We start from the raw sequence: 18936 nt of genomic DNA, 5'->3' as shown, positions 1-18936 counted from the left end.
TCTAGCCATCTGTCAACGCAGAGCTATACGAAGATCCAGTCTCACGGGCAAACAGCAGGTCGGTGAAGCACACTGCCACCTGGTGGCCACATGGCCTGGGTACGTGGAATTAATATGCATGTAGCTAAAGGTGGGAGGCAGGGAGAGAAGTGGACAGGTTGCAGGAAAGCAGGAGCAGACCTCAGTTTGGACATACAGTACAAGTTCTTATTTCTGGAGTCAGAGGTATCATTTCAATATTGCACATCTGTCATGCAATAGCCTCGACATCATGGAAAACCCCATTCAATAACAATACTAACCATAAATATAATGTATAGACATGCAGTATACTCCACTCAGCAATAATTTAACGTGTCATTCCATGGCAGTGGAATGTTGTCAAAACTGTGTATCTGTAATATCAAAGTCACTGCTGGCTTTTGTGTCTGAGCCCTACTCGACTGGAGTAGGTCAAAGTGTTCTCTCACATATAAAGAAAGACGTCAATGGATCTCCCCACTCAATGTCCCCGACCCCCTTGGGGACATCGTGGTCATGACTGGGACAGCTATGGGATATATGAAATGGCAAAAAGATGCTGGAAATGGCGGGATGGCCCAACGTGAAGGGTGGGCGGGGGGGGGGATGCGTGACTTGGTACCTGTATTACTCCCAATTTGACGAACCTCAGAGGGAAAAGGAGCTCCTCCTCTGGCCGCCCCAAGAGTTAAGGAACACTGACGTTCATAGACTATTTCAGAGGCACCGTAGGACAAGAGGACTGCAGATACAGCGGTCTTGGGGTTGGTTTTTTATACATTTGAGGCATTAAATTCTAGGTGAGGGAAGAACCTGCCATAGTCCAGTGCTTGTGCCCCCCCCGACATCAAATGGGGGGGGGCGCTCTTTGTCCCAGGGCACATCTTGGAAGGTCAGCATGACCCAGCTGGGGCTAGGAGGAGCGAGTGGCCCTGCAGGAGTGGCAGCAGGCCTTGCTGTAGTACCAGTGGCTGCACAGGTTTACCTTCAGAGCCAGGGTGCAGTTGGTGGTGGGCCGGTCTTGGCAGTTCTCATCTGTGCAGGAATGCAGGCACCCAATTAAAAATGACTGCATGAACAGTCAGCCAATCAGAGTGAGCGGCCTCCCTCGCCATCCTACCCTACTCTACCTGGAGGTGCCGTTGGGCAGGGCTGCAGGGCACAGGTCTGCTTAGCCACCGGCTTGGTCAGGGGGTCGCAGCCTCGGACGAGCTCCCTCCCCTGGTAGCACTTGACGTCCCTCATGCGCACGCCCACTCCACAGGTCTTGGTGCACTTGGGTGGCAAAAGCAGCGGCAAGGCTCTTAATTTCCCAGCATGCACCAAAGTTCGGGTGGGCGGGGGGGTCACCTTTTCAAATCGTATCGATAGACTCTGGGTCGCACAAAAATATGTCTGGACCCTGAAAAATTCAACTGCATGACCCCTGCCTCCTTTTCTAAATCAAAGCTACCATTATTTACTAATTCATGAGCTCCCTCCAGCGTCTGGAACCCTGAAAGTCTTCCCCTTTCTCCCCACCTTACGGAGAGTCACACATTGACGCGGCAGCTCACCTCGGACCACGGCGTGGTGTACCACTTAAAGCAAGGCCTCTCGAAGCAGGTGCTTTCATCCGGGGGCCGTTTGTCAGCCTCACATTCATCATCCGAGTAGGTCTGGAACTTTCCCCCAGTGATTCCCACACAGAGAACGATCCGGTGCTTCTGACCACGGCCGCACGTGGTGTTGCACTGCGGGAGACAAACCTGAATTACAACAAACTGCAGTATCCCTGGAAAACTAACAGTAGCCTGCAGCAAAAATCTCAAGTTTGAGTCAATATCAAGCATCTGTAAAGCTCATGGGAGTTTTACTTACGCAGAAATGTTCTGAGGGCAGAACACTTTTGTTGAGGAAGTAAGTCCAAGCAACTAGAGGAAGCAGGACCAGCCAATCAGATGTCTTGGTCTCGCAGATTCTAGTCGCTTGAACCCATCTCCTCTACAATCTGATTGTCTGGTTATCTCTCAGAACCAGTCATTTTTCACTCTGCCCTCAGAATATTTTTGTGCAAGTAAAACTCCCAAAGTAAAGTTTATTATCATAGGAATATTGCATCAACTGCAATAGATTATTCATGTATCATTCATTTCTGGTTTTTAGTCTTTAAACATGCACCTGTCTGCTTGTCAGTTAATGCAAACTTCAGGTGTAAATTATCATTAAAGTCTCATTACTTCACCCATATGAAGTATGATTTATCCTGTGAATTCCTTTCTCAGGCAAAATTTAATGTCTTTCCTTCTCACTCCCCCAGCTAAATTACCCTCTCCCAGTCTTGTGCCAGCCAGTGTGGGGGGCATTCCCTCTCTCCACAGGGGTGGATGGCCAGCGGCTTCTTCTCAGGGTCACACTGGGACTCCGGCACCACCCTTCCATCCGGGGTCTTGCAGTACACGTAGCGCGCCATGGTCCCCTGGCCGCATGAGCCGGAGCACTGTGTCGTGATGTCATCAAATGGGGACACAAAAGACAACAACAGAGCTAAGCTATCAAAAAACATTTCCTATATTCACTCGGGAAATGAAAACCAAAAACGTATTATGGGATAATGACAAATGATGACTGTATTGCTTATACATGGGCACGTTGTTTGTCGCTCCTCTGATTACATGACTTTGTAAAAATGTCAAATACATAAGAAAATAAAATCAAAACGTAGGATATTAAAGATATTGCAAAAGGCAAATTGTCAGGTGCAGCGTGATACTGATCATCAGATGAAATAAGAATAGCTTGTAAATAAAACTAAAATTGAACCCACACGCAAGTACACTGGAAGGGGAATGTTTTTTTATTATAGTGATTTTATTAAAGACATTCTTCATTACAAAAATATTCTGTCAACCAGTCTTTGCTTGCTTTTGTATTGTAAACTCTGGCCTTGTCACTTTTTCTGAAGAGACATTGAGAGACTCACTTTCATAAATATAATGTATGGTGACACCTTTGTGTTTCTCTCTGCCTCGTTGCCAGTGTTGTGCATGCCCTGTGATGTCACTTCCTGTCCCATACTCACAGGCCCCCACTCAGACACGCTCCACTGGCGCTCACATGGCGGACCCGTGCAGTTCTTGGATGATGGCGGGCGGCTGGACAAGTCACATGTCTTCTTCTCATCCGAGCACCTCACTTCCCTCATCACCTGACTTGTGCTGCCACAATTTGCTGGACACTGGGAGAAGTGACAGACAAAACAAGAACCGGTTCATCGGGCTAAATTCCCCCTCACATTATCTCTGTCTTGGCACTGTCCTGTAACAATCCATCTTACTTTATTAATGAATATTAAAAAATCATTGTTTAATATCATACTATGTGAGCTTCATGAATGGACCAGAAAATAAGTGTAACCATTATATGTTGCACTGCTTTCTCTAACATGAGTAAGCATAATTATGGATGGCCAAATTAAGCTTCATGAACCATTTGCTGTATTTTTTGACCCCACTAGATGGTGCTCTTGGCTTGCTTTGGGGCCTGTTTTGAGCCCTTTGTTGAACAGAGAGCACCATCTAGTGGGGACAGGAAATACAGCAAGTGGTTCATGAAGCTTCATTTGGCCATCACTAGGCAGGATGGATTGTGGGTATTTAAAATGTCTGTTCTCTTTGCTAGCAAATTAAGTGGCCTCTCCAGGAGGCAGCCCACCTCAGACCACTCTGCCACTTCCCACTGGGGGCCACACGTGGGACTCTTACAGGGCCGACGCTCAAGGGGGCGCTCCAGCTCTGCGAGGGTGCAGAGGTCACTGTACACAGAGCTGTCCAGCCCCGGGGACAGCATCTTCCAGCAGCGAACCATCCGGAACTGGAAGCCTTCCCCACAGGTGCGAGAGCACTCACTCCAGCTGCTTGCCTCCCACCTAGGGGAGAGGCAAGGGTGTTTGTGTGGTTGCCAGGACGACTGTGATGTCATAATACCAAAACAATATTAAACATTAACATTTCCAGCACCATTAATAGACACAGTGTGATGTTCAGCTACATCAATAGTTCTAAGCCTGGTGTTCAATTTCAGAACGTTCTTAAAATTCTGTCGTTAAACTTTAAGCTACCTGGTGCTAATAGGAATCAGAAATGGACTCCCCTCTATTAGACCTTCGTACCTGGGCTGACACTCTCTCCCGATACAGAAGTCGTGAACAGGTTCGGGCCGGGTCAGGGCATCACAATATGTGTCATCCACCTCCACGCCATCATAGCGCACACACATGGCGAACGACTTGGCCACACCTGCCGTCCAAGAAAGAGACGGGGGGATTACCTATGAAGTGTGCCTTTCTTCTAGAGCAGCTACAGTACTAATTTGGCACAGGAAGATGATGAGTCTGAGATTCACCATGCTAGGGCCTGATCTGGTACGTCTCCATTATTACATAAACATGTTTTTATAAATGCGAAAGCGCAATATATATTATGAAATGCCTTAGCAGAGGAATTCTGGAATATGACTTGGATCGTTTCTGTGAATCTCCTCCCTTCCTAGACAAGAACACGTCTGAACTCCATTAGCCACAGAAGGACATGGGCAGCATTGTTAGCAGATCATCGTATGGCGTCATCTCCTTATAACTCCTGGCCTGCTGGTGAGCGAGCAGGTCAACAGGCGGGTGAGCGAGCAGGAGAGTGAGTGGGTCAACAGGCGGGTGAGCGAGCAGGAGAGCGAGCGGGTCAACAGATGGGTGAGCAAGTGGGAGAGCCAACGGGTCAACGGGCGGGTGAGCGAGCAGGAGAGCGAGCGGGTCAACAGGCGGGTGAGCGAGCGGGAGAGCAAGCGGGTCAACAGGCGGGTGAGCGAGCGGGTCAACAGGCAGGTGAGCGAGTTGGAGAGCGAGCGGGTCAACGGGCAGGTGAGTGAGCGGGTCAGCAGACGGGACAACAGGCGGGTGAGCGAGCAGGTCAGCAGGCAGGTGAGTGACCAGGTGAGCGGGCGGGTGAGCTAGCGGGTCAGCATTCAGCAGGCCGGTGAGCTAGCGGGTCAGCATTCAGCAGGCCGGTGAGCTAGCGGGTTAGCGGTCAGCAGGCCGGTGAGCTAGCGGGTCAGCATTCAGCAGGCCGGTGAGCTAGTGGGTCACACCTATGGAGCAGGTCATGCTGCAGGGCTCCTGCGAGGACAGCTTCCAGCGGTACATGTCCGCCGCGCTCAGCCTCAGGTTCTTGTTCGGGGGCTTCTGGTGATTTCTGTCGACAGAGAGACCATGAGATCACACTGGCATATTGAGACATGACTGCTCTGTGCTAATCTGAGGCATATCATTCCCTCATTGTGATTTCCAGCTGTAATGGAATATAATGATAATCATTCTGGTAAGACAATGTAATCTGAAATAATAATAAGAAGAAGATGGTGAAGAAGAAGATTAACAGCAACAACAAAAGAACAAAAATATCTCTAAACAGTAAAAGTTTAGTATCTTTTAACCTCATTGACCATCACACCAGTCTCACCTCTTTCTGTTCTCTCCATGCAATTTTTTAGGGAAGGTCTTAAATTAGTCTCTAAATCTGCCTTAAAAATATCTGTTGTCCCAAGAGCCAAGCCTCTTCCTGAAAGCGAAGGAACCTGTTTGTTTCAGCGCCAGCCTCATCCACCTCTTCCTCACCAGAATCAAACAAAGGCGACGCTTCCTCAGCCCTCACTCATTGCGGCGAGGGAGCGCGGCTGCTCTGAGCCTTTTGGCACATGTACACCAGGCCATGACATCACCGGCCTATGCTTGAATCCACGACCTCGTTGCTTAGACACCCTCTGTATCTATAGGAGACAGTGAGGCCAGTGGAATGTCCTAGTTGCGTCATGGCGAACGTGCTCCGCTGGAGCTTCCCGCGGACGTGCCCCGGCGTTCCCTCCCCTGCCAGGAAAAGAGGGCTCCCCACCACACGGCGTGTTTTACGAGCCCTGGCAGCAGGGCTGGCGGGGCGATGTCTGCAAGCAGCAGGGGGAGCCCAAACATGAATTATAAATGTGGCAAGGAATTCGAAACCGGCATTGCTGAGCCAGGCGCCCCCCCTCCCTGTGCGTTTCTCAGAGGGAGCTGACAGCACCGGCTCCAGGGGCCTGAGGCTCACAATGCAGGAAGGTCCACTGGAGTCGGATAGCCTCTTATCGAGCTCCTTAAAGACCCCGCTGCGTGCACGTCCACCGCCATGTACGGCGGCTCGGGCGTCCACCGTAACGCCTGTAAAGGTTCTTTATTATTTTATTTTTAAATGATGTGACACTTTGGTTTCCTAGCACTTTGTATCCATTGACATATTAACCACACATTTTTCAGTTCCCATTTCAGCCCCCTTTCCTTCAAATAAAAGGAAACAGACTGAAAATTCAGACTAAGCCTCAGTTTTTGGGATTTTAACAAACTGACTCTTATTTAATAGCATTTAGGACCATTTTGGGGTGTAAATTCCAGCTCTTTGCTGTGTGTGTGGAGATCACATGTTCTCCCCATGTAACACAGGATTCATCCGGGTCAGAAAAAAAGGTACAATTTGTGTAATTGTTAATTATTAACAATTACCTACATGTTTGGCAGACCCTTGAGGGTACAGCCAATCATGTACAGAACCAGTTGGTACTTTTTATTTATTGGTTATATAGTGCCTACAGTATGTGATTGTGTGTGTGAGATTTTGTGCCCCGTGTACTGTAGTGCAATCCTGTCCCTAATGTCTCCCCGCCTTGTGCTCTGTGCTACCTGGAATAAGCTCCAGGCTCCCCCCCCCACCCTGCACTGGATAAAATGCTGGAAGGTGGAGAGACTGAATGAATGAATGATACCCGTTTTATGTTTGCGTGTAAATTTTACTGATACACAACACATGAAAGGACTTGGGTGGAATACAAACTGGAATAGATATTTATTCCTGCAAAAAAAAAACTATTCTGCTTTTGTTTGGTTTTTAGGGGGAAAAGTCATATCCCAACTTTTAAAATGTAGAGTTAAGTACATACACATTTGAACTGGAAAAACCTCAATAATCTAATAAATTCTAATTTTGCGAGTTAGTTAGAAATATATATGGGATATGCTGGTAAGCTTTCTAAGATATTTTAGAGGTAAGGTCCAAAGATCCAATCCAAGAACAACTAGACTAGACAGCTTAATAAAATGTGTCTCTTAAAAACCTTATACTTTATCCTGTATTTCATTTTTAATACCATCCTGATGATTTGCATTTCAGGGTTTCCTGGGACTGATATACTGGCATCTTGCATAATTAAAACATATCTTCTATTTCTATGTATATATAGGTTACTGCGCAGCTAATCATTGGGCCTGGCTGAAGTTAAATAATTACATAATAATTATCAAACAAGGTTTACCTTGAATATATTTCCTGACGGACGACATTATGGATTTTACCGTTAAACAACACAATTTTACACAATTAAATTAGAATGTGATTCCTTCATACTTGTCTTAATATCAGTGTTACTGTTAATATGTGTGTATATCTGCACTGGCAGGATTTTGCAGTAGCTTGCGCAGGATTATGTTTTACATGTGATATAAAATCGTTCTAACATTTTAATGTTATAATGCCTACAGGTCACCTGGTACAGATTAAGCAGATACGTGTGGGCAGTTCTAGTCATACCTACTGATGCAGATTTAAATTTCATTGTTTAGATTAGACTTTTGTTCAAAGACACTTTGTATCCATTACAACAGGTCAGGCTAAGAACTTTACTGGAAGGTTCCGCAGTAAGACTCCAGCAAGCTATGCCTTAGAAGCCCATGTAACCATCTATTAAACCACATGCCACCACTTCATAAACATAAACACGTCGTAAACAAACTTTTTAATTTTAGTTCTGCATTTTTCATCTTGGCGGCATGGTGGTGCAGTGGTTTGCACTGTTGCTTCGCAATTCGGGGACCAGGGTTCGAGTCTCTGCCATGGCTCCATGTGTGTGGAGTCTGCATGCTCTCCCCGTGTCATCATGGGGTTTCCTCTAGGTACTCCGGTTTCCCCCCACAGTCCAAAAAAGAGCTGAGGTTAATTGGAGTTACCAAATTGCTTCTAGGTGTGAGTTTACCCTGTAATGGGTTAGTGCCCCATCCTGGGTCGCTCCCTGCTTTGTGCCCATAGGCACTGAACCCCACGACCCTGAATAGAATAAGCAGTTACAGAAAATGGATGGGTTTTTCGTCTTGGTTGGTACAGGCCTAAAAGATAGTGGGCATGATGGCTCTGTGTGTGGTACTGTTGCCTCACACCTCCAGGGTCGGGGGACTGAATCTGGCCTCTGTAGTGTGTGTGGAGTTTCCAAGTTCTCTGTGCATTTCCTCCAGGAATTCTGGTTTCCTCCTACAGTCCAGGCTAACTGGCAACTGTCCATAGTGTGTGAATGTGTGTGTATGTATGTTCCCTACAGGGAACAGGCATCCCATTCAGGATGCCCCCCCTGGCCTTTATCTTTGTGTTGTCTGCGATTGGTTCAGTTGGAAGATGGACGGATAGTCGGTGGAAATCCACTACAGCTATACTTACATTTTTACATTTCTTTTGGAAGAAGAGAAAGTGGGTGGGTGGAGAGGCACTTTAGAAAGCAGTGAGGATGCAGCTGAAGATCGTTTGGTTGTTAGTGAGTCACCATACCTGGTACGGTTAGTCCGAGCGCCACCTTTGAGGCCTGGAAGAGCTGTCCGGTTGTGAAACAGGAAGTCCCCAGTGTCGTTTCGACGGCGACCGATGCTGAGCTCCTGCAGAGAGCCATCGCTGGCATTGACGTTGCCATGGGATAGACTTATATAGTCTAGATCTAAAGGCTCGTTCTCTGAAGAGTACAGTCCCTCTCCCTGGGACAACAGTTGATTGGTTGAAAGGTTGACAAACAGCTCGTCTGAGCCAATGCCTTTCCCCAGCAGTACGCTCCATATGAGGTTATCGGTTTCTGGCACATCCTCAGAAGGGCCGTGGCCAGCAGGGAATACAGGCCCAGTCGCACCAGCCGACCTGGAGTCATTCCTTTCTATATAGTTACCAGAATAAGAGAGGGGGGGGGAAGAGAAGAGAAATGCAGACGATAAGATGCAGTTAAATTACTCTTGGAAACAGCTAACATTATACAGTATAAGTAAGTCCTGATCATGGTTATCACTCTGCACGCATACAAATAGGTGTGCAGTGGATTATGGGATAGGAAACAGGCCACTCTAAACACCATTGGCGATACAGAGTATTTCGGATAAACCAGTAGATGTGTTTGCTTCACCCCAACACCTGGAAGTTCAGAGTGACTGCTACTGCGCTTACTGATACTGTGGGTATGAATCTGTAGTGCCTTGCTGGACCATTCATTGGGCTAAACTGCATGCCCGCTGAGGTAAGATGCATAGCCCCTCATAGCCCGACAGAAGAGGTTCTATTCATAAGCACTTTCTGTCATATCTCTTGTGTGTCTGGTGAACGTGGCGTGTGAAATAGTTTCAGCAGCCTGCATTCTGATCCTGGAGAGGACAGATGTGCACGAAGGATCGATAGCTTTCCTAGTGACTGTAAGGAGGTGGGCGTGAAGGGCTTTTGGTGATGGAGCTGAAGGATCTCTGGAGATCTTTGAAGGTGGGTGTGGAGGGTGCATGTGAAAGACTTTTTTAGTAATGGAGGCAATCAGGCCCTTCAGTAGCATCTCAGCATTAGAACCAGCTTCGCTTCAACATAGCTGACTCTAAAACTGAGATTCTACCGAAGGGCATGATTTTCTGTATCAGGTGTGAAACATTTATAGAGGTATGTATGAAGGACTTTTGGAGTCGACCAACATGCAGGCTATGGAAGAACATAGCGGGGACCCGCATTGAGGAGCTCACCTGTGTATTGGCACGGGGTCAGGCCATCCTGTGCACAGTTCACAGAGCTTATTCCTTTGTACACCTCGTTGGTCTCCTGACCCTTGTGCTCTCTTGCTGCTTCTATGTCGGATGTCTGTTCGATCTCGGCTGCACTCGTGTTCTGCTCCACTCCATTGACTGCCAGTCGCCCCACAGCTGGAGAGGTATCTCCACCCCCTCTGTCCTCTGCCGGCTCAGAACGTTGTTGAGCCAGAGGGGCAGAAGAGAGGGGATCCCGTAGCACCGTGTACTCATAGGTGATGTAGGGGGTCCGGCCATTCTGATTCCACACCTTGGCAGAGCAAATAAATTAACATATGAGAGAGGCCTTCAAAATGGCAGTTGACTGACATCTTTTAGGATGAATGAAACGTTATGGGCTGCATATTTAATAGGCCGCTGTCCGTTGCACATTGATTAAAAGTGACAGACTTTTTATTTTGATGCAAATTAGTAGCACGGAAGCTCAAACTCCCAGCAAAAATTGCAAGCATGCCAATGTGACATAATAATCCATCATACACTATTCAGTGGTACCACTCATAAATCACTGATGTCAATCATAGGGCCTGGCCTCACAGATCTGACGACTGGCATGACTGCCTGCCAGCCATTCACCAGTGCAAAGGATAACCCCTCGACAGTACCAGGATGTTGATGGGCTGATTGATGGGCCCCTTGGCCACGACGTACTCGATCCCCGTCTCGTACACATCCATGGGACGACGGTACTTGAAGATTGTCCCGGCAGCCTGGAAGTTCTGTGGACTGTCCACTTTGTAGGCACCATTGAAGAAGAAATTTCCGGCCTGGTCTGTGACAGCTGCATGAAAAGGACTCTTACAAACTCTAATAATGACCAAATCTTGACAAGGTCAAGTGGCCCATTTGTTTAAAGATGTAATTATATGTGAATGTATCCTGTGTAAGTATTTTGGTAAACCATTACAGTACATATTTTACGTCCTGAACAAAAGATATTTTTTATGAATGAACCTGACTTAATTTACAGTATCATTTGATCAGATATTCCAGGATTACACTTTTATTGCATATAAATCTGCCATAGTCGCTGGTCATGTCTTATACAACATTGGTAAAGAAACGCCATTTTAGACAGGGTTGACCAGTTTTCGCAACAGCGCTAGATATTAATGGAAGCATTCAGGGTTCTAACTGAACAGCAAGGGAACAGCAAGGGATAGCTTGACAAAGAACCCTTCAATCATAACTGAAACCATACCTGTGTATGTATTCAAAGTATTCTTTGTTCGTATTGTGAAGTCCTACTATTAAATTGTCATTCTATCATATTTTAATTAATATAGCCATATTGGACATCCAAATTTTCCCAGGTCTGTTGTATCCCTGGGTCAATAAGGGAGGGGCTTGTGTTACATTTATTTAACCAATCACAGTCTTCATCATATGACATCACCACATTGGTCTGTTTTTTTCCAGACTCAAGGCTTCCAGCCAACACAACAGGGGCAGTGTGTGGTTCAGCAAGCAAGGCCTCTGTGCTTGTGATCACAAGGTTGCTGGTTTGAGTCTTGTTATTGTTGTTGTTCTTATTATTATTATCACTATTATCGTCATGAAATAAAGACACACCCTTACATTGCTCCATACTGCCTTTGCAGGTAAGCATATTCCTGTGTTTTATCTCTGTTTATCCATGACATGTCTCTTTAAAAATTTCATATGCAGTAAAACAAGTACTTTACAATTCTCTGCACCTTGTCGCTAACTGGCGTTAATTAGTGTGGTAATGTCATATGATTGTGAGACTGTGACTGGTTAAAGAAGCGAAACACAAGCCCCTCCCTTGCTGACCCAGAGACACATCAAACTCTGCAAAATCAGGACATGCTATCCATGTTCATATGTATATGTATAAGGTATGTTTTGGAGCATGTCACTCTGAGGTCAGGTGTGCTAGAGCCAAATTCATATTGCAGGACACCTTGTTCCCATCTGGTTTTGTAATGTCTGTTGTCGAGGAACGCTCATGTTAGGATGGTGGGCTTATTTTGTGGGGCTTCTTGAACAGAAAAGGTAGTAAATACCCAAAACGTCAGCAGACTTCTTTCTCTCTATGATTTGGATATCCCAAGAGCCTTCGGGGATTTGTGTGATGAAGGAGTAACCTAGGAGGAGACAACAGCAGTGCGAGTCCATTACTCATCAGAACACCTCTGCAGACCTGAGAGGCCTGATGTTTCATGTCTGCTGCCTTCACCTCTCCTCCCTACCTCCCCACTCCTGCACGGAACCTCCTCATCTTAGTTGCGCTTCTGTAGCCCTGCCTTGACTTATATCACCCAAAGTCTGCCTTGTGGCCCTTTCGTAGGACCCTAGTAGCCTTTGGCACCTCTTACCCAAACTGGAGGCACCCCGCCGGAAGTTTCCAGTAATTCGGCTGCAGCTGCTGCCGTTGCCCTGGCACACGCCACACTTGTCCAGGGTATGGGGTGAGAAGAGAACACCATCACAGCCAATAGGCTGCAATGACATACACACAGGGTTGAGTGTCCTCTCTCATAGAAGACTTCTCGTAGTTATAAGGAACTTCCCAGGTTCTCGGTATTATACCTACTGTATGCTTTCTCACAGCATGTGACACACTCATGATCCATCTCTTCCCAAAGCAATTCCCATAGCAACCTTCTATAAAAACACACATTTACGCACCTCTGTTCGTTCCTATAGTGACACATGTAAAAATAACTCCAAGAGAAACACATTTGGTAGATCAACTGTCTCCTGTAGAATCATTTGTGTTCGTGTGACAATAACACCTGTAAATCAGCACACTATCATGAATGTATCAAGAATGTAGGTTTGCTTTCAACGCTGGAAGGGACCAAATCGGGTTCCACAAAATTGGTAGGGAGAGGCCTGTGCCATCCATGCCGAAATCTCTGCCCTTGCTAGCATGTTAGAACTCTGTGATTGAAAAGTCACTGATCAAAAATACCATGGTCAGCTGAGTGATTTTACCATTGGACTGTTGATCTAGGCCCTTAACCCCAGTTGCTCCAAAGATGGCCATGGCCTGCTCTCCCAATCGTACATCGCTTTGGATAAAAGCCTCTGCTAAATGAAGACATGAATCAATACACTGTTCACCAACCTCACACCTGCCGTTGACGCAGACACCTCTGTAGTTGCTGTACTTGCACGACGTGCCGTCACGGGCAGGAGCCATCAGCTGCCTCTGGCTGTCAGGTGTGGTGCAGTGCAGGTCACAGGGGTTGCTGGAGATATGGACGTAGTCGTCTGCAAGGGAGGCACAGGCCAGGTCAGAACTCCGCAACTGAAACGCAACTCGGCTGTGCAGAAGGCAGGAAACGGGGTCCTGCTTGGCCAGTGGTGCAGGAACATGCTGTTACCGGGATAGAGAGGTTTCCAGTGATAGCTTCTGCCGTTGTAAAGCTGCGAGTTGAAGGACCAACACTGCTCCTCTCTGAAACTTCGGCCAGTGGATGGGCAGTCCTGCAATCGTGGTAGGGGTCCATAGAACTTAATGCACTTCGGCAAGCCTGGCTGCCATTATGTTTTTGTTGGCATCAGCACCGGTACAAGCATGACGCAGATTCACTAACCTCAGATTCAGCATCAACTACACAAGGCATTTATAATGGGTTTCACACAGTTGGCAGGAGAAGCAATTGTACTCAACTTCTGATGAGTACTTTGGACCTTTTGGGTTTTTAGCATTTGGAGCATGCTGTTGGAACTGGTGAAAGGTGTTCACCATTGGTTTTGCGTTTCGGGTAGCGAGAGCTCACCTTAGTGTTACACAGGTGGTATTTCTTTGCTGTGCCGCTGCAAGTCATATTTTCCTTCCCAGCAACAGATTTCTTCCTTTAAAGAAAAAGCGGAATTTGTTGTTGCTCAGCTTTCGGTCGTTCCCTCGAGTTGGATTCTAATTTGAAGCTACGTGACAAGTAGTGACAAAATCTTTCGTAAAAAGATGCAAGCTCTTGGGAAATAACTGATAAAAGATACAGGCAGCGGACAAAAAAAATGTAAACATCTGCATGTACGCAAGAATGTGTCCGTCACACCTGAATGGCCTGCAAAATTTCCAGAGCTTTTCTTGGCTTCCTTTTTTGAATGTGTAAACAGGCTCACGTACAGTTCTAGCCAGGATGTCTATAAATGGAGGCCTCAGTGACCTGACCGAGTCACCCAGGGTTTACCGGTGTGTTCGCTGGCAGAGACACCAGTGACGCAGGCCGTGGAAATCCCCGTTGTCCTGAGAAACTGTACCGAAAGTCACGTCCCTGAAGGTGAGTATGACATAACGGCATGATGAAACAAGACGACTCAATGGATGAACGTAGAACTCGGTGTGAGGAACGAGTGTTATATTAACAGAAATAATAAAAAATGCCACATTGTTCATAACTGCGGATCCAGGTATCCGGTCGCTCGGAAAACCTCGTGGATCGCATGCCACATGGAATTGATGCCATCTAGCTGCTCCGCGGACCACTTTGGGACAACCAAATGCTGCAAGTGACATTGCACTGCCCTCTCTCTACTTGCTGCACATGCTCTGACCTCTGTTTAAGACAGTGCCTCTCCTGGAACATAACCCCTCCTCCACAAGTACGTGTGCAGGCTGTCCACTTGGCCCACTCGCCCCACCAGTAAGTTGTCACCTCCGCCTCATCCTCCAAGCTGTTGGATGCCACTCCCTCTTCCTGGAACAAAGAGCAGTATAGCATATTGAATTTCTTTTGGGTACTGGGAGATGACAGACTTACAGCAAAGGGGGAGGGGGACATGGTCCGAGATGAGACCGGAAACACTTAAAAATGAGAATGCTGCTATGTAACTCAGTGGTCGCTTGTTTAGGTATACATAGTCCGTCGAGGACTCACTTTTTACTCCAGAACCACTTCAAAGGTCGACAAGTGCATTCAGAGAAGCCATTCTACACATCACTGTTGTACTAGCCTGTTATTTTTGCACTTGCGGCCTTCTTTTATGAGATTTTTATGAGTCATGTACTGGCCATTCTCAAACAATTAACAAGTTGTTTTCAGATACAGAAATATCATCGACTCGAAGTTTTTTGTTCATTAAACCATTATCTGTAAATTCCACTCACTGTAGTATGTGAAATCACAGTAGAGTAGCTGTTTCTGAGATGCTGGAATCAACAGGAATGATACCAGCAATCACACCATGTTCAAAGTCGCATCGATCAGGCACCCTACTGTAGCTGTTCTAAGGCTTCGCCAAAGAATAATGAAACCTCTTAGCCCTACCTGTGTGCTGTACGTATGTATGCAATAAACCGGCCACTATGTGTATGTAGCTGAGGTGTGTATGAGATTGACAGGTTGACCGAACACATCCTACCTGTCCTCTGGAAGAGATGTTTCCCAGAGATACTGAGAGGGTCAGCACACCCAGCAGCATTAGGCTGGCCTCCATACACTGAGCCCACGAGGAGATTCTCATCCTTATAAGTAAAAAGAAGGTACTGGATGCAGATAGAATGTGGGCCATGGCAAAGGAGGACAAGTCCCCATCATAACGTTGCAAAAACTCAGAGGGTCAGAAAAGCACTTTAGCCGAGTAGAAAGTGTTATGCTACGCAAATCGTGGCATAATTAGCATAACTAGCTAAGTCAAATAAATTCTGGGCTTTGATTAGTGCCTGGGTACCTGCGGTGAATTGTCCCGCTGTGTCACACGCTGGATTGTTGGGCGCAGGGCGCAAACGGCTCCTGGCGAAGGCACCCCCCCCTTTTAACCGCCTCTCTTGCGCAGACGAACACACCAGTTAGGTAGGCTTCCTAAAATAAGCAAACAGATCGTCTAGCTCTGTTTGCAGTCTGGTTTTTTCTGGCACTAAATATTGGTGACAGGTGTCTTGAACTACCCGCAGGAACACCTGGAGTTCATTACGCTCCCAGACACAGCTGGAGCACGTCCAGCTGCCAGACACAGGCTTCCACAGACAGGCTGCACACCCTAGCAGTACCACCCCCCCCCCCCCCCATCCCCTGGGGCCCCCTGAGGGAGACTCCAGCCTGGCTGTCTGAGGGCTGCAGCAGACTCATCCTTTCTGGAGAGTGGTTTAACCAGACTTGGCTTCCTCCTTTCTCAGAAGCCCGCTCATGTTTTCGTATCATGGATGCTTCTGTGGAGTGCTCTGCGGAGAAGTGAGGCGGCCCTCATGATCTCGGCGGCCCCGTCTGCCTGCGGACAGATACCCAGCACATGCACCGCTTTGTACCCAGCCTGTGTGTTTCCAGACGGAGATGCACAATCGAACATAAAGGCTAAATAACCCACATCAATGCTTTATCAAAAACTTCAGCTGCAAAAGGTTCCAGCTCCTTTCCAAGCCGCAGCTACGTCTGTATAACTAGTTGCAATTTTCTTATGCACAGATGTACAGAGTTTACTGAAATCCACAAGAGAATCTGCATAGAGCCATTTTGCATGCTGACCTAAAAATTAATCTATTCCATGCTTTCCTCAAAGTGCTTTAACAAATTACTGCTCTTGAGGATCTTCCCGGATACTACTTCAGTAAACAATTTCGGCCCATCATTTATTTCATAGCATATTTTTGGGCTCAGGGTCCTTGTAGCCTGTAAGACTCCCTTATATGACATAAAAGTGAGAGTTAGCTTCAAGTTTCTCCTACAATATTTTCATTGGGTACATCCAGACATTGCAATATCTCATACTGCACCTCTACACTATTCTCTACCCCAACACTGTCCTAAACCAAAACACAGTTTCTAAACTCCGTTCCATTATGTTAAAGTTTCATCTATATCCTTACATCGTTTCATGCTCCAATACTATAATACTACTATGTCTTTAATGTAATGCATACGCCTCCATAATTGTCAGCCCTTTGTGTTTCCCGTTTCTCTAGAGCTCCCACAATTGTTCTTTAACTCTGCATTGTTGTCCAACAAGTTCTCCAACTGTCTCAAGAAGCTGTGCACCACAATGTACATCCACCCAGTGTTTCACAAACTGCTGATCATCAAAAACTACAATATGTCAAGATTAGAACTGCTTGCATTGACGTAACAAAAAGAGAGACTGAGAAAATTGTCCTTAAATGTCAGGACCAATCTGCTAACTTATCGCCTGACATGTATAATCTGTAGCTGTAGTTTGTCTACAATATGACCTCTACCGCACAGCTAACTCCAAAGACACCTTGCATCACTGTTTCGCTAAGTTAGAGTGACACCGAACATCTCCTAACGGTCTTCCCTCAACTATGCATGGGACTCCAGACCAGACTTTGGCCCCAGCTCAGGAGGGCTGGATAAAGTAAACAGTAGTAGCTGAGTGAGGTTTGAGCGAGGGGACGCGACCTCATGCTGCCCTTGGTGCTCGGTGCAAGGTTGAGGCTTGGACATTTGGATTTGCGCACTTATAACTGATAAACAAACGAATGCATAGACACACAGACACACACACACACACACACACACATACGTGTGTGACACACAAGGCCTGGCTTTGTGCATAGTGGACACTCACCTAGCAGCAGTCCTGGGGCTCTGGAGCAGTGCAGGCGGCGTGCTGCAGCGGAGATGTGTCTTGCGGGTAAGGTGTGCGTCTGCATCCCTATGCTCCCCTCCTCCCCCCACCCCCCCACCATCCTTCCAAACCCCCAAACCGCCACCCCCCCCCCCCCACACACACACACTCCCCCCAATCACAGCAGGCAGAGAGAGTGGCAGCAGGGGGAACGCCTATGAGAGCAGCTCCTCCCGGTGCCAAGAGAAGGGCTGCTGTGCTGTGGAGTGGAGCAGGAGTGACTCTCCAAGCCAAGCTGCCGGCTCACAGACAGACAGGGAGGAAGTCACTGTCCCCCTCCATCCGCAGACTCTAACATCCAGAATCTGCTTCTCCTGGGGCAGCCCCTCAGCCACCATCCCTTACAGGTACAAGAGATTGCGATGCCTTGGAGATGTCTGGCCCAGAAGTGGGGTAGAAATCAGGCAGAAAGAGACAAATGCGTAACTATATGTGATTTCTACACAAACAGGGAGACATGCAGAGTTGTTAAGACTGAAAGTACAGAGGTGGACTCGCTCAACCCCAGCAGAATGATGAACTACAGAGCAGAGGAAGAACTGGAGGACCAGCACCCAGTCAGAGAGCAACCTTTGACATGAACAAATTTAGATGCAGACGGTTTGCCTGATATGTATTTTGCTCTTTGCATCTCTCACACAAGTCTGGAGTGACACGTGACGTTTGGGATGACATTTTTTTAAAGGACATTGCCGCACAAAAAATTGCAAAAAAATCCAGTAAATCTAAAAGTGTATGAAATGCAAAGTTTCACGTATTACGCAAACACTCATTTACAGATAGGAGACAACCTTCCATCTACAATATCACATCAAAATGAGTTTACTTATAGCTGAAACAATAACCATTTTAAATGCTTAATGTGATTTGCTTCTAACTGTCATTTATACATTGCTGTGCTGTCAAATGCTTGTTTCATTCCTTAAGTCTGCATATTTGCCACAAAACATGCTAAAATGGCTAAACTCTTGCAGGACTTTTCAGGTGAGGAGAGTTTCTTCTCCACTCCCGAACTACGGGTGTGGGGTTGTGTCAGGCCAGCCGCCGTTCTCCTTTGGCCGGGCCGTCTGCCTCTCAGCTGCCTCCGCTGAGGCTAAGCCATCATGAGATACACATCCCCTGGCGAGCTTCTGGCTGGAGGCCCAGGCTCGATCCCAGCCAGACGCTGGCTGAGCAGGTGCCTGCTTACGTGCCCTCCCAGGCACACAGACAAGCACAGATGCACACAATCACTGCAGTTCAAAGATCATCCGGTTTTATCCAAAGGATAATTACAAGTGTCCATTCTGATCGAAATGCAGGACATCCATCCCTTCATCCCTCCCTCCATCCATCCATTCATCCAAATTTTTAACCAGTATAGGGTTACAGGGAGCCTGGGACTTATCCTATGAAGCATATTACATAAAGCAAGGGACACCAGTGCATGCAGGGCT

The 18936-nt window shown here is 47.0% G+C and overlaps 1 protein-coding gene across 1 annotated transcript; it reads right to left on the bottom strand.

The window, feature by feature from the left end:
• Nucleotides 1–755: 755 nt before the first annotated feature.
• adamtsl2 (ADAMTS-like 2) lies at nucleotides 756–17508 on the bottom strand. The gene is made up of 19 exons (XM_023802136.2): nucleotides 17441–17508; nucleotides 15281–15383; nucleotides 14474–14616; nucleotides 13696–13771; nucleotides 13297–13399; nucleotides 13038–13183; nucleotides 12283–12406; nucleotides 11971–12051; nucleotides 10549–10724; nucleotides 9881–10193; nucleotides 8670–9042; nucleotides 5143–5246; nucleotides 4172–4298; nucleotides 3715–3928; nucleotides 3083–3238; nucleotides 2330–2500; nucleotides 1578–1754; nucleotides 1152–1296; nucleotides 756–1056 (listed from the first exon to the last, which is right to left on the bottom strand). Exons 2-19 carry the CDS (start codon nucleotides 15380–15382, stop codon nucleotides 935–937), a joined length of 2853 nt encoding a protein of 950 aa, XP_023657904.2. The 5' UTR covers nucleotide 15383; nucleotides 17441–17508; the 3' UTR covers nucleotides 756–934.
• Between the last annotated feature and the right edge of the window lie 1428 nt (nucleotides 17509–18936).

This window comes from Paramormyrops kingsleyae, chromosome 2 (genome assembly GCF_048594095.1).
Source record: "Paramormyrops kingsleyae isolate MSU_618 chromosome 2, PKINGS_0.4, whole genome shotgun sequence".
In the NCBI taxonomy this organism is placed as follows: Eukaryota; Metazoa; Chordata; class Actinopteri; order Osteoglossiformes; family Mormyridae; genus Paramormyrops; species Paramormyrops kingsleyae.
Note: the sequence above shows the minus strand (reverse complement) of the source record. Positions and strands in the feature narration are given on the sequence as shown.